The sequence below is a fragment of the Taurulus bubalis genome (genome assembly GCF_910589615.1).
Source record: "Taurulus bubalis genome assembly, chromosome: 21".
Classification (NCBI taxonomy): domain Eukaryota; kingdom Metazoa; phylum Chordata; class Actinopteri; order Perciformes; family Cottidae; genus Taurulus; species Taurulus bubalis.
Genome location: NC_136609.1, coordinates 5,391,765 through 5,403,823, shown reverse-complemented (window position 1 = coordinate 5,403,823; position 12,059 = coordinate 5,391,765). Strand labels below are relative to the sequence as shown.

The following is a 12,059-nucleotide window of genomic DNA, read 5'->3' as shown; positions in this document are numbered from 1 at the left end:
ACAAACTGAGATCGATCTGATAAATACGACTTAAGCCAGCTTAGTGCTGTACCTTTAATACCAATCAACTGGTCTAGTCTCTGTAATAAGATGTCATGGTCAATGGTGTCAAACGCTGAACTAAGGTCTAACAAGACCAGTACAGAGACAAGTCTCCTATCTGATGTACCTAGAAGATCATTAGTAATTGTCACTAGTGCTGTCTCTGTGCTATGATGCTTTCTAAATCCTGACTGAAACTTCTCAAATAAACTATTGTTATGTAAAAAGTCACACAACTGGTTTGCGACTACCTTCTCCAGTATCTTTGAGAGGAAGGGAAGGTTAGAGATAGGTCTGTAGTTAGCCAACAATTCTGGATCTAGAGTGGGCTTCTTAAGAAGAGGTTTAATTACAGCTACTTTAAAAGACTGTGGTACATGACCTATTAGTAAAGACCCATTGATAGTATCTAGTAGAGAGGCACTAACTAAAGGTAAAACTTCCTTAAGCAGCTTAGTCGGAACAGGGTCCAGGAGACAGGTAGACGATTTAGAAGTAGAAGCCATTGAAGACAGTTGGTCGAGGTTGATGGTAAAAAATCCATCCAGACACACAACAGGGCCCACAGCCTCCTCCATGGCCATCCCACCTGAGGATGGACCGGCAGTGGTCGAGGGCAGGAGATCACCGATCCTGCCTCTAATAGCCAGAATCTTACCATTGAAGAAGTTCATGAAGTCATTACTACTGAGGTCTATAGGAATACACAGATCCACCGAGCTATGACTCTCAGCCAGCCTGGCCACAGTGCTAAAGAGAAACCTAGGGTTGCTCTTGTTTTTCTCTATTAGTGATGAGTAGTAGGCTCCTCTGGCATTACAAAGGGCCTTCTTATATGTTCTCAGACTATCCCGCCAAATAACCGGGACTCCTCCAGACCCTTGGAACGCCATATGCCCTCAAGCTTCCGTGATGCTTTCTTTAATATACGGGTATGAGGGTTATACCATGGAGCGAGCCTCCTTTGCTTAATGATCCTCTTTTTTAGAGGGGCTATTGAGTCCAGTGTCACTCTCAATGAGCCAGTAGCACCATCGACGAGCTGATCAATCTGGGAGGGAGTAAAGTTAGCACAGGAGTCCTCTGTTATATTGAGACATGGTAATGAATCAAATACAGAAGGAATCGCTTCCTTAAATCTAGCAACAGCACCGTCAGTTAGACATCTGGTGTAAAAACTCTTGCCTAACGCTGTACAATCCGGTAGTATAAACTCAAAAGTTATAAGGCAATAGTCTGATAAAAGAGGGTTCTGAGGAAACACTACTAAATGCTCCACGTCAATGCCATATGTAAGAACAAGGTCGAGGGTGTGGTTAAAACAGTGAGTCGGTTTCTGTACTCTCTGACAGAAGCCAATCGATTCCAACAATGAGCTAAATGCAACACTAAGGCTATCATTGCTGACATCCACATGAATATTAAAATCCCCAACAATAATAACCTTACCAGTCTTAAGGACCAAACTTGACAAAAACTCAGAAAATTCTGAATATGGCCCTGGTGCTCGATATACCACAAAAAACAGAATCGGCTGTACTGTTTTCCAGGTTGGATGTGAAAGACTAAGAACAAGGCTTTCAAATGAGATGCAGTTCAATCCAGGTTTAGGACCCATTAACAGACCCGAGTCAAAAATGGCAGCTACTCCACCTCCTTGGCCGGTGCCTCATGGTCATGGTGCCTCAAAGGTCATGGTCGCATTTCCTTTTTCTTTGAGGCTTCTCCAAACACAATATTGTCACTGGAAATTCCTAGCACCTCTGACCGATGACATCATGCACATCGTGAAAGATGGCTGGGACCAACGTGTCTGTCATGTCTCTTGTCACAGCAAGAATGTATGACTCAATAATCACTTGATCTGACGTAGTGACCACCGTAATGGACAAAAATATCCTGAAGTCTCCAGCATGCAAACACTTAAATCAAACAATTTAAAAAAAGGTAATCACCCTGTGTGTGTGTGTGTGTGTGTGTGTGTGTGTGTGTGTGTGTGTGTGTGTGTGTGTGTGTGTGTGTGTGTGTGTGTGTGTGTGTGCGTGTGTGCGTGTGTGTGTGTGTGCAGGACCTGACGGAGGCCATCCCTCTCCAGGACGTGGTGTTGTGCAGAATGAACTCAGCAGGAGAAGACATAAGCCAGTTGAGCACACCGGACGACGCCTCGCGGCTCCGAACGCAGCTTAAATTACTCAGCGCTCGCTGGGCTAACGTCTGCCAGCAGCTCAACGAGCGCAAGAGGAGGTGTGTCTTGTTGTTCATGAATAATCAATGTTTGATGGACCCTGAAAGTACATTTTGCCTGCACATGCATGTGTGCCCTCAAAATACAAGCAACTCATTGTAAAAACATGGCTCCCTGTTAAATATGAGCTACTTAATTGAATCAAGATTCAAGGAAATGGTGAAATGGTGTCAAGGAAAGTTTTATTGTTTTATTGTTAATTGTCAAATATTGTTAAATATCTTGCATTGTTTAAATACCGGGCGGAAAGCCATCAGGAATCTGTTCCCATCTCACCCTCTTTTTCCTCTTGCTGCAGGTCTGCAGAGGCGCGCACGGCGACTGCCGAGCTGCAGGAGAACATGGGCTCCATGCTGGGCTGGTTGGACAAAGCGGAGGGCGTCCTGGCCATCCCTCTGCAGCCGGCTGAGCCACAGCACATCAGAGACACTCTGGGCAAAGTCCAGGTATCAATGGAGACACAACACAGCAGTGTGTGTATGTCTGCGTGTGTGTGTGTGTGCGTGCGTGTTTGTATACATGCGTGGGTGTGTGTTGACCAGTGTAATTTAATTTAGCTGCTGAGTAAATTAGATCCAGTCCTTTATTATTAGAAGGATTGTATTACACTCAGTGTTAAAAGAACATTTGCATGCGCTTATGTGTGTGTGCTGGTTTGTTTAATTCAATTCAGACGGTATTATGTTTTCCAATGAGTTTCCATCATGTTTAATTCCGAAATCCAACCTCGACAACACGTTATTGTTACTGCGTGCATTTGGTTTTGTTAGTTTAGATAATTAGTTTGTGTCCTACATTGAGCTGCTGCAATTATTTCTTGTTAAATCCCACATGACTTGTGCGTGTGTGTGTCAGGTACATGTGGAGGATCTTCCTGCCAAGAAGGCAATGATGGAGGATCTAAACTTCAGACACAAACAGATAACACTTCCTGCAGAGAGACAGAAAGACATCAGGATAATCAACACTCGCTGGGCTCAGGTTAGCGGCAACCACCGTGAACACCACACAAAAAAACGGTTTTCAATTCAGTTTATTTTATATAGCCCAACATCACAAATACAAGCTCGCCTCGGAGGGCTTTACAATCTGTACACATGACATCCCTGTCCCGGGACCTCACATCGGATCAGGAAAAACTCCCCCAATAAAGATAGTAAAAACCCTTTCACAGGGAAAAAAAGGGGAAGAAACCTGAGGGAGAGCAACAGAGGAGGATCCCTCTCCCCGGATGGACAGAAGCAATAGATGTCATGTGGCCAGAATGAATAACGTAACGGAGTTACAGCACATTCAATGAATATGACAGAAATTATTCATATGAGTAGTAGGCATGGTCCATGATCCAGATAGCCACGATCCATTAGATTTTACCTGTTCAATTTCTTTGTTGTTGCAACAGTCCTTTCGAGAGGCTGAAGTACACCACTACCCTACCGCATAAATAGGACCAAAATGACAACATGAAAATGTTTTGAAAAAAGTGTAAAGAATTCATCGGACCAGAATGTTTTTCTCACTTGCCTCAACAAAACTACACCAGGCTATACAATCATCCCACATACGTCATGATGCTGTTTGCACAGTTAGAGACAAACTGGCGAATATTTGGACAGTGGAGGAGTCTTTTTTAATTGTCTTATTGTCAATTTAATTTAATTTAGTTATTTTTAATTTAATTTAGTTATTTCACAAATCCTGTGTGTTGAAAACCAAATGGATGAATTGGCGAGGTGGGGAAAGGAATACATCACAGCCTGTTCTTGTTTAGGTGTCCCAGTCTCTGCCTGAGCGTCAACTGGAGATCGAGGCTCTGCTGAGGGAGCTGGAGAAGTTTCAGGGTCAGCTGGGCGTGGTTTCAGCCTGGGCGTCCAGTACGAGGGACAAGCTGGAGCACAGCGCCGAGGAGCCGCCGCCAAGGGTGGGACGCACACACACAGCAGTAGAGCCCCATTTTGAGAAAGTAAACTCCTTTTGAATAACCTTTTGAATAAAACATTTCTCCGTTCATTTCTCCAGCTCATTGAGGAAGTGCAAGTAAAGCAGCGAGAAGTGGAGTTAGTTTTGAAGCGAGCCGATCAACTGTACAAGGACAGTCCTCACAGCCAACCAGACAAGGTGATGCAAAACAACAGTGGTTTATCTGTTGAAACCAAACCAACAGTGTTCTTGTTGCATATATTCTTTTTCATATTCAAGTTTCCATATAAAAATAAAATAATTTACTTCCATCAGTACACTTCAATGATGTGGAACTTTGTGTGTGTGGTGACAGATGAAGTACATCAAGCTAAGGGAAGACTGGACCGTGATCCTGGAGCTGGTGCGGCAGCATAAGGAGAGGACGGCCGTCCTGCTAGTGGCCAAAAAAGACAGTAAGAGATTATTTTCTCCATCCATCCAGTTATGTAGGCTATCCCTTGGTTCGGATTGTTTTTCAGGAGAAACCTTACAAAACATCTGCCAATGTTTCAATAGTTTCAAATGTTTGGACCACTTCACCATAACTATACAACAGTCTGGGTAGTTTTTATTGTCCTTTTAGTTATCTCGTACAGTACATACAAGCTCCTACACACATGCATACATACAGACAAGGAATAGCTTTAATACTAATGTAAAAAATCATAACAAATGAATATAACTACATTTATTAAAAAGCAATGGTGGAGGGGGGATTCAAATAAAATATAAAAAAATTATAAAAATGTACATGTCCATATGCAATACGTGACCTCTATTACGTTGCTTGTAGCTGTCCATTACAGTCTGACTAGTTTTCGGGAGATTCCTTCACACAATGAGCGCAATGTTAGGTAAGCCAAATGGGGGAATGGGTAGACGACATATACGGCTCTGGTAGCAGCAGAGACCTGTCAATCACAGTAAGCCCGCCCTAAAACATCCCCTGCTTTATGGTCTGTCTGACTCTAAATGGGCCACACTTTACTAAATGAACATCATGCTGTATTGAAGAAGACTTGAAACTAGAGATTGAGACATAAACTCATGTTTACAATGTTTACTGAGGGAATAAGTTAAGTTAGAAGTAGGGTCATTTTCTCATAGACTTTGATACAATCAGACTTCTCTTTGTAAGTTGAGTCGCCTCCTACTGGTCAGTAGAGAGAATGATAGTTTTAGGAGACTTGCACATTGGCTTCACCGGAGGGGGTGTGTGTGTGTGTGTGTGTGTGTGTGTGTGTGTGTGTGTGTGTGTGTGTGTGTGTGTGTGTGTCCCAGATGAAGGTCTGACAGGGAGTTCCCTGCCTGAATCTGCGGCACTGGCTCAGTTCAACAAGTCCTGGGCTGAGCTCACTGATTGGCTGACCATGCTGGATAACATGGTGCAGAACAAGCGCGTGGTGGTGGCCGACCTGGAGGACATCGACGACAACATCAGCAGACTCAAGGTCAGAGATCCTTGTTCACAACCAACACTGATGCAATTGTTGCGGTCTGTGTACGAAGAAATAGTTAATTTGAGCTGCTAAAGTGCACTAATCAATGTGTTAATACAGCAGTGAATTACAAATATTGATTTTGGTGTTTTCAGGTATCTCTGCAGGAGCTGGACCAGCGGCGTCCCCTCCTGGACAGTCAGGTCACAGCAGCCCAGAATCTGAAGAACAAAACCAGCAACCAGGAGACCCGCAACGCTATTACTGAACGCAGTATGTCCACACACACACACACATTACAAAAATTAAAGCTATGAGACAAACGTACAAATCGATCCAAGTGTGATTGGTAAAACACGAGTTAACACGAAATAAAAGCGGATTAGATCCTCCAAATCTAATTCACCTGTTGAAACAAAAAGCCTGTACCATATCTGCATATTATGTACATATACCACGCCCTAATAATGCATGCAGGTTGACTCGGATACTACGTAAGTAAGTTACTACTTTCTTGTAGTACACAATGTAACACTTGCAATGTCCAGCCTTCCACACTCGCTTCTTGCACTGGCTATTCACATTTGTAAATAAATGTTTTGCAGCTTTTAAAAGTGACAAATAATTGTCTTGTGAATTTAGAGACCCCCTTGACATTTTGCAAATGAGGGGGTCTCAAGTGTGACAGGATTTCAGTCTTTCACCTAGCCCTATGAGGCTTTCTTTATGACTTAAAAAACAGACAGTATACAGCGCCCATACTTTTTATTTTACCGAATAACTACACCAGCTACTTTTTTATGGACCTACTTCTTTATTTTGCCGTACACTGACAAGGATGCAGTGGGTCAACCCCATCAAATCATGCTCGTGCAAAGCAGAGCCCAGAGCGAGCCGTTAGCTCGCTAAATGCTAGCTAAAACTGAGGCGGTAACCACTGCGGTCTGCCCACGTTAGCTATAAACTATGATTCGTCATTGAAAGTGCTATATTTTTTATTTACGTTTATATATTTCCCATTTTCCTTCTTTCTGTCATTGTAGTTGACAGGCTTCAGGCTCACTGGGAAGACTCCCAGACAAAACTCTACGACAGGACGAAGCAGCTCCACAATATGCAGCAGGACTCCACCAATTGGCTGGATGCCAAGAAGGGGGTGGATCATCTCATCAAGCAGGCCAGTGAGAGGCTGGAGTCCTGGCAGGAAGTAACGTACACGGTGGACGACGTAAAGAAACAAAACGCCGAGCTGAAGGTCGGGCAAAAATGTTTTACACTCTGTTTTCTTTTGTGTGTCTAAATTAGCATAATTTTGACTCACAGTTTAGATGTACACATCTTGCATGTGAGATTTATAAAAAGACTGCTAAAAGACATATTATCTCTCGTAATTGGGATGACTGCAAGGAATTTAGATGCTGAGACTCAATCATCACATTTTAAAGTTCTTTCAATTTGTCAATTTCCCTATCCTTCTCTTTTCTTCCTCAGCTCTTTATGAAGGAGCTGCAGCAGTGGCACAGTCAGGTGGATGAAACAAACGCACTGGCTAACAAGCTGCTGGCACTGTACGCCAATGACGACACGCACAAGGTCATCCAGGTCAACGACAACATGGTGGCCACCTGGACACACATCAACAGGCGGTAAGAACACTGATTTTTTATATATATATATATATATATATATATATATATATATATATGTATGTGCATATGTGTGTTATGTGTGTGTGAGTTTTCATACGTTTATGGTGTGAGCCACTTATATCCCTGAAGAAATAAGAACGGTGTCCTTCTATACTGTTGATGATTCAAGGCTGAGGCACAGGTTGCTTATTTCAGAGATGTCTCTCGAACACTAACTGTTTGAAAGTATGTGGCTCAGTTCAAATTGCTTAAATGGAGTACCCCAAAGTTCTGTGCTCGGCCCACTTTTATTCTCTATTTACTTAAACAATTTAACTGCGAATGGAATGGATTTTTATACAAATGATATAGTTTTGTATATCTGTGGACGGAATTTCTAACAGCGTGCATTAAATATTTAGCAGTCTCAGCTATGAAAATGGGGGTTTTATTTGATAAAAAGCTTTAGGTTTATAACTGACTAACATATTGACTACAAAATGAAAATTGTATTGAGAATTTTTTTTATGAAACTGAACCTGAAAACAACACAAAAAAGAGCTTTGAATGAAAAATAAAAAAAGATGTAGTTGTTACCTCAACCAGCATTGACAGGTGTGTGCACCATCTACGTAGTTTACCTTAGTAGCATGTCTCCTACGTGTGTGTATCTCCAGGGTTTCCGACAGAGAGGCGGCTCTGGAGGCAGCTCTGAAGATGCTGCAGCAGTCATACCTCGACCTGGAGAAGTTCCTCAACTGGCTCACGGAGGCTGAGACAACCTGTAACGTTTTAATAGACGCCACCAACAAAGAGAGAATGCAGGAGCAGCCGGAAGCAGCCAGGAACCTGCTGGCACAGTGGAAGGTAGGACACACAAGTATTACATATATTCCTACAAAGAAAAGGATACTTATTTCGAACCGGCCCAGCTGGACACCAAGGGCCAATTTGTGTTACAGTGCTTTGTGTTCCTTATGTAAATAATAAGAGCTGTGACTAAATCTTTCCTGGATGAGTCCACTTCTGTGGTTGCAACAAAGTTTCTCAAAATCCCTCTGTTGAAATCCTGACAGGTATTTTTAAAGTCCTCCTGCTCTGAAATATCCCTGTCCCTCTCTTGAATAAAGCTCCTAACTCTAGCAGAAACAGAAAATACAAAAGCATCCTCCATACATATTATAAAAATGGCATAGCTTAGCTGCCTTCTTCAGAACAGCACACCAATAATACAATTTTACAAATAGGCTCTCTGTTCAGCTTTTCTCTGGGATCCGTTCTGACCCTGTCGCCTCCAGTGTAGCCGCTGCCTGAGTCTGTGTCTTGAAAGCCTTGACTCCAGAGTCCTGAAAAATCCAGATCTGCACCGGGAATGGAGACTTGGCTCGGATGTTTTTATCCTCCCACCCACGGTTGTTTAATCTCCTACCTCCTTGCGTTTCCTCTGCATTTCAGGAGAGAAATCTTTGTCTAAAAACACTTTGTCATCCTTGTATCCTTGAGCCTTGCATCTTGATGATGCTCGCTCCAATTTCAGCTTGTTGAGATCTATGTGTTGCCTCTATGCCCGGAGTTTTTTTTTACAGATTTTTCGAAAATGAGGAAGTGAGTTTTAAAAAACTCAAACGCTTCTAGATCATCAACCACAGGTCCGATCTAATAAATTTAAACTGCTAAATTACTGTAAACCCTTGTGAGAAGAGAAACGATGGACTACATTTAAAAAAAAAAAGATTGTTATATTTTTATAATTCCGTAATTCCGTAAGGTCCTCAACATGACTGAGCGATTATAACGTTTCATTATTTAACTAATTTACCCCTAACAACGGCGGATTTCGCTCAAAGTACCACGTATGTAACCGTAGAGACTAATTAGGGGACCCTAGGGTTGATGTTAAGTCTGCTGGCAGTTCTAGAGATTGCCTTAATAGTTCAGCGATAAACCAAAATAATGTCTTTTATTTTTTTTCTCTACAACTTCGTAAATCCACAGGTTATAGCTCTCTCGTGTCGCTTTCTCCGGTGTTCTGTTGAACATACTCTGCTCTTCATTTCGTTTGATTTCCCCTCCAGCTTTTCAGATCGAGTAGTAAAATCGTTCAAATTATCCTCCAGTCTCGCTAGCCTCCGTTTAGCACCTTCTCAAGGATTCACGGTTCATTTATTGTCATTATGCAACACAAGGATGCACAATGAAATTCAGTTGTCGACCCATTTGTGACAAAACAAACACATGACAAATAAAACAATGCTGCATTTTTATGGGGCCTCTTTGTGTTCTTTTCTTTATATACACGTATATATAAATGCTGATAAGAATTGTACTTTTGGTTCAGAAACATCGAGATCCAACGTATCCGTGGTTTGCAGAAACTTACAATGCTTTAAGATGTGCATTCTTCCAATGGCTGTTCGGTGGCAACTTCTCTGGTTGCAAAAATAAGTCAGATTATAAATCTATAATAAATGACTCTACTTCTCTTTTGATTTATTCCCTCAGTAAACATTGTAAACATGAGTTTATGTCTCAATCTCTAGTTTCTAGTCTTCTTCAATACAGCATGATGTTCATTTAGTAAATTATGGTCATTTAGAGTCAAACAGACCATGAAGCAGGGGATGCTTTAGGGCGGGGCTACCTTGTGATTGACAGGTTGCTTGCACAGCTTTGTGCCAGTTTTGAACCACTAAAAACCAAGATGGTGACGGCCAAAATGCTCAGCTTGAGGCTTCAGAACGGCGGTCCACAAACCAATGGTTTACGTCACCGTGACTACTTCTACTTCTAAGTCTTTTTTCTGAATATTCTATAATATTCCCAGAAAGACTTTTGGAGATTAAATTCTTAAATTTATGAGAATTAAAAATATATATATTTTATCTGAAATAAAGAAGTCATACATTTGCAACAAATAATCGGAAAGAATAGTGTTTATATTGTCAAGGAACCATAACGCTTAATTTTTCAAGTTTTGGATCAACCACACTGTAGTTGAGCCAGCCGTCATTCGCATTTTTTAATTCAATCAGCCAACACAAAAATTTCTGTGCACCCATATTTACTGACTTTATATCCCGACTAATAACGGCTGGAGTTGACAGTGAGCGGTCAGGGAAAGCTACAGACTTGACATAGTTAACGGAAGGTTTGAGTTTTTCAAAATAAAGGGTGTTAACAAAGGGTGTATACAAAATATATACATGGAAATATTTATGTATATTTGGATTTTATTTAAAACAAGTACAACACATGTTATCTGTGTCCCTCATAAATCAAAAAGAAATTGCTTATGAATTGTGAGGGAAATGTCTTTATTCTTAGATTTTTGGGTTGCCTATAAAATAAAAAAATCCTGACAATGATACATTTGAGGTGAGAGCCACATGTATTTAGAGTCTCAAATAATTTCTAAAGGGGGTCTTTTACAACTTTAATTTCTGAATGATTTTTTTACAGAATATTCCATGTTAATCAATGCAATATGTTGTCAGATGGGATCAATCAGACAGTTAACCGAGGGTTTAACTTAAGACCGTCTGCCCCGGCTGGTATGACAGGAATGCTGACATGGCAGTATAGAGAGATCTCATTGGCCAGTTGCTGCCAATCTCCCCCCCACACTGCATTGTGGGTGTTAAAGGGAAGGCTCTGTTCTGCGAGAGAACATATTTTGACCCTCCGCCGTCACCCTGCACCCACACACACTTTCTAGTGGAACGGCGTGTGCACGATGCACTTGCGCACACGCACACGCACGCACAAACACGCGCATACTGTAAAGGAAACACAATATGCTGCACACATGCCGCATTTTCAAAATTCATTTTCAGATACACACTTCTTTTTCACACACACACACAGTCAGTACAACAGCAGCACTGTATGCAGAGCTGAGATAGTCTTCTGTGTCCAATTATAATGGCGGGCAGCAACGCAGCGTAGCATCCAGGGAGCGAGCACACACACACACAGAGGCTATAACACTGAAAGCAGATAACGTTTAATTGGAAAATGAGCGCATGTATAGTTTATGCACCCTTTCAAGCTCTCCCTGCCTCTCTCCTCCTCTTCTCTCGTTCTCACCCTCTCTGTCGTTCAAACTCACACTGACTCACACCCTCCAACTCCCTTTTATGGGGAACTCACTCTCCCTCCATCTCTCTAGACTCTCCCTCCCTTCCTCTTCATTTCCAAATCCCTCTCTTTGAAACAGAGGGCATGCTTCTGCAATCACATTGAGCGCTAATCTTGAGGGACTGGAAGAAGCAGAAGATGATGCTTCTTCTTCTTCCTCTTCTACGCCTTGACATCTAGTTTTGGAATTCCAGAGTAAAGTTTCGAGGATGCTACGCAGGAAGGTCTACCATGTTCAGGTTGGGAAAGAAAATCCAGAGAGCTGTTCTTTTGCATTTAAGCATTGCAGTCCTGAAATAAGGCATTTTTGTTTTAAGAAGAATGTGTCATCTGTTCCAAAAATGTTCCGAGATATAAAATTAAGCTAAGTATTAAGTGTTAGTGTAGTAGAATGTTGAGGTATACGACACCAGCTGCAGTTTGACATGTTTTTAGTGGGTATACATCCACTAGTTCAAAAGTTCAATGAAATGTTTTGCTGTATTCCTGCTTTGCTTCTGTAACAGGAACTTGTCACATTGTGCTTTTCATATAAACTAAAAGTCTCTACATAAGCTGATTTTGCGCCAACTGAAAAGCAAGTAGGGAAATATAATATATATATAT

General features: G+C 41.7%; 1 protein-coding gene across 1 annotated transcript in view; it reads left to right on the top strand.

Annotated features, from left to right (window-relative positions):
- dmd (dystrophin) overlaps positions 1-12,059 on the top strand; it is a gene marked incomplete at its 5' end in the record, with an annotated part of 308,870 nt that overhangs the window by 215,901 nt on the left and 80,910 nt on the right. Inside the window, 11 exons of the mRNA XM_079236662.1 lie at positions 2,111-2,286; positions 2,586-2,733; positions 3,143-3,268; positions 4,059-4,208; positions 4,307-4,405; positions 4,563-4,662; positions 5,531-5,700; positions 5,844-5,961; positions 6,732-6,943; positions 7,180-7,334; positions 7,994-8,183. Of these exons, the coding sequence (XP_079092788.1) occupies positions 2,111-2,286; positions 2,586-2,733; positions 3,143-3,268; positions 4,059-4,208; positions 4,307-4,405; positions 4,563-4,662; positions 5,531-5,700; positions 5,844-5,961; positions 6,732-6,943; positions 7,180-7,334; positions 7,994-8,183 (1,644 nt within the window). The remainder of the gene's footprint in view (positions 1-2,110; positions 2,287-2,585; positions 2,734-3,142; positions 3,269-4,058; positions 4,209-4,306; positions 4,406-4,562; positions 4,663-5,530; positions 5,701-5,843; positions 5,962-6,731; positions 6,944-7,179; positions 7,335-7,993; positions 8,184-12,059) is intronic.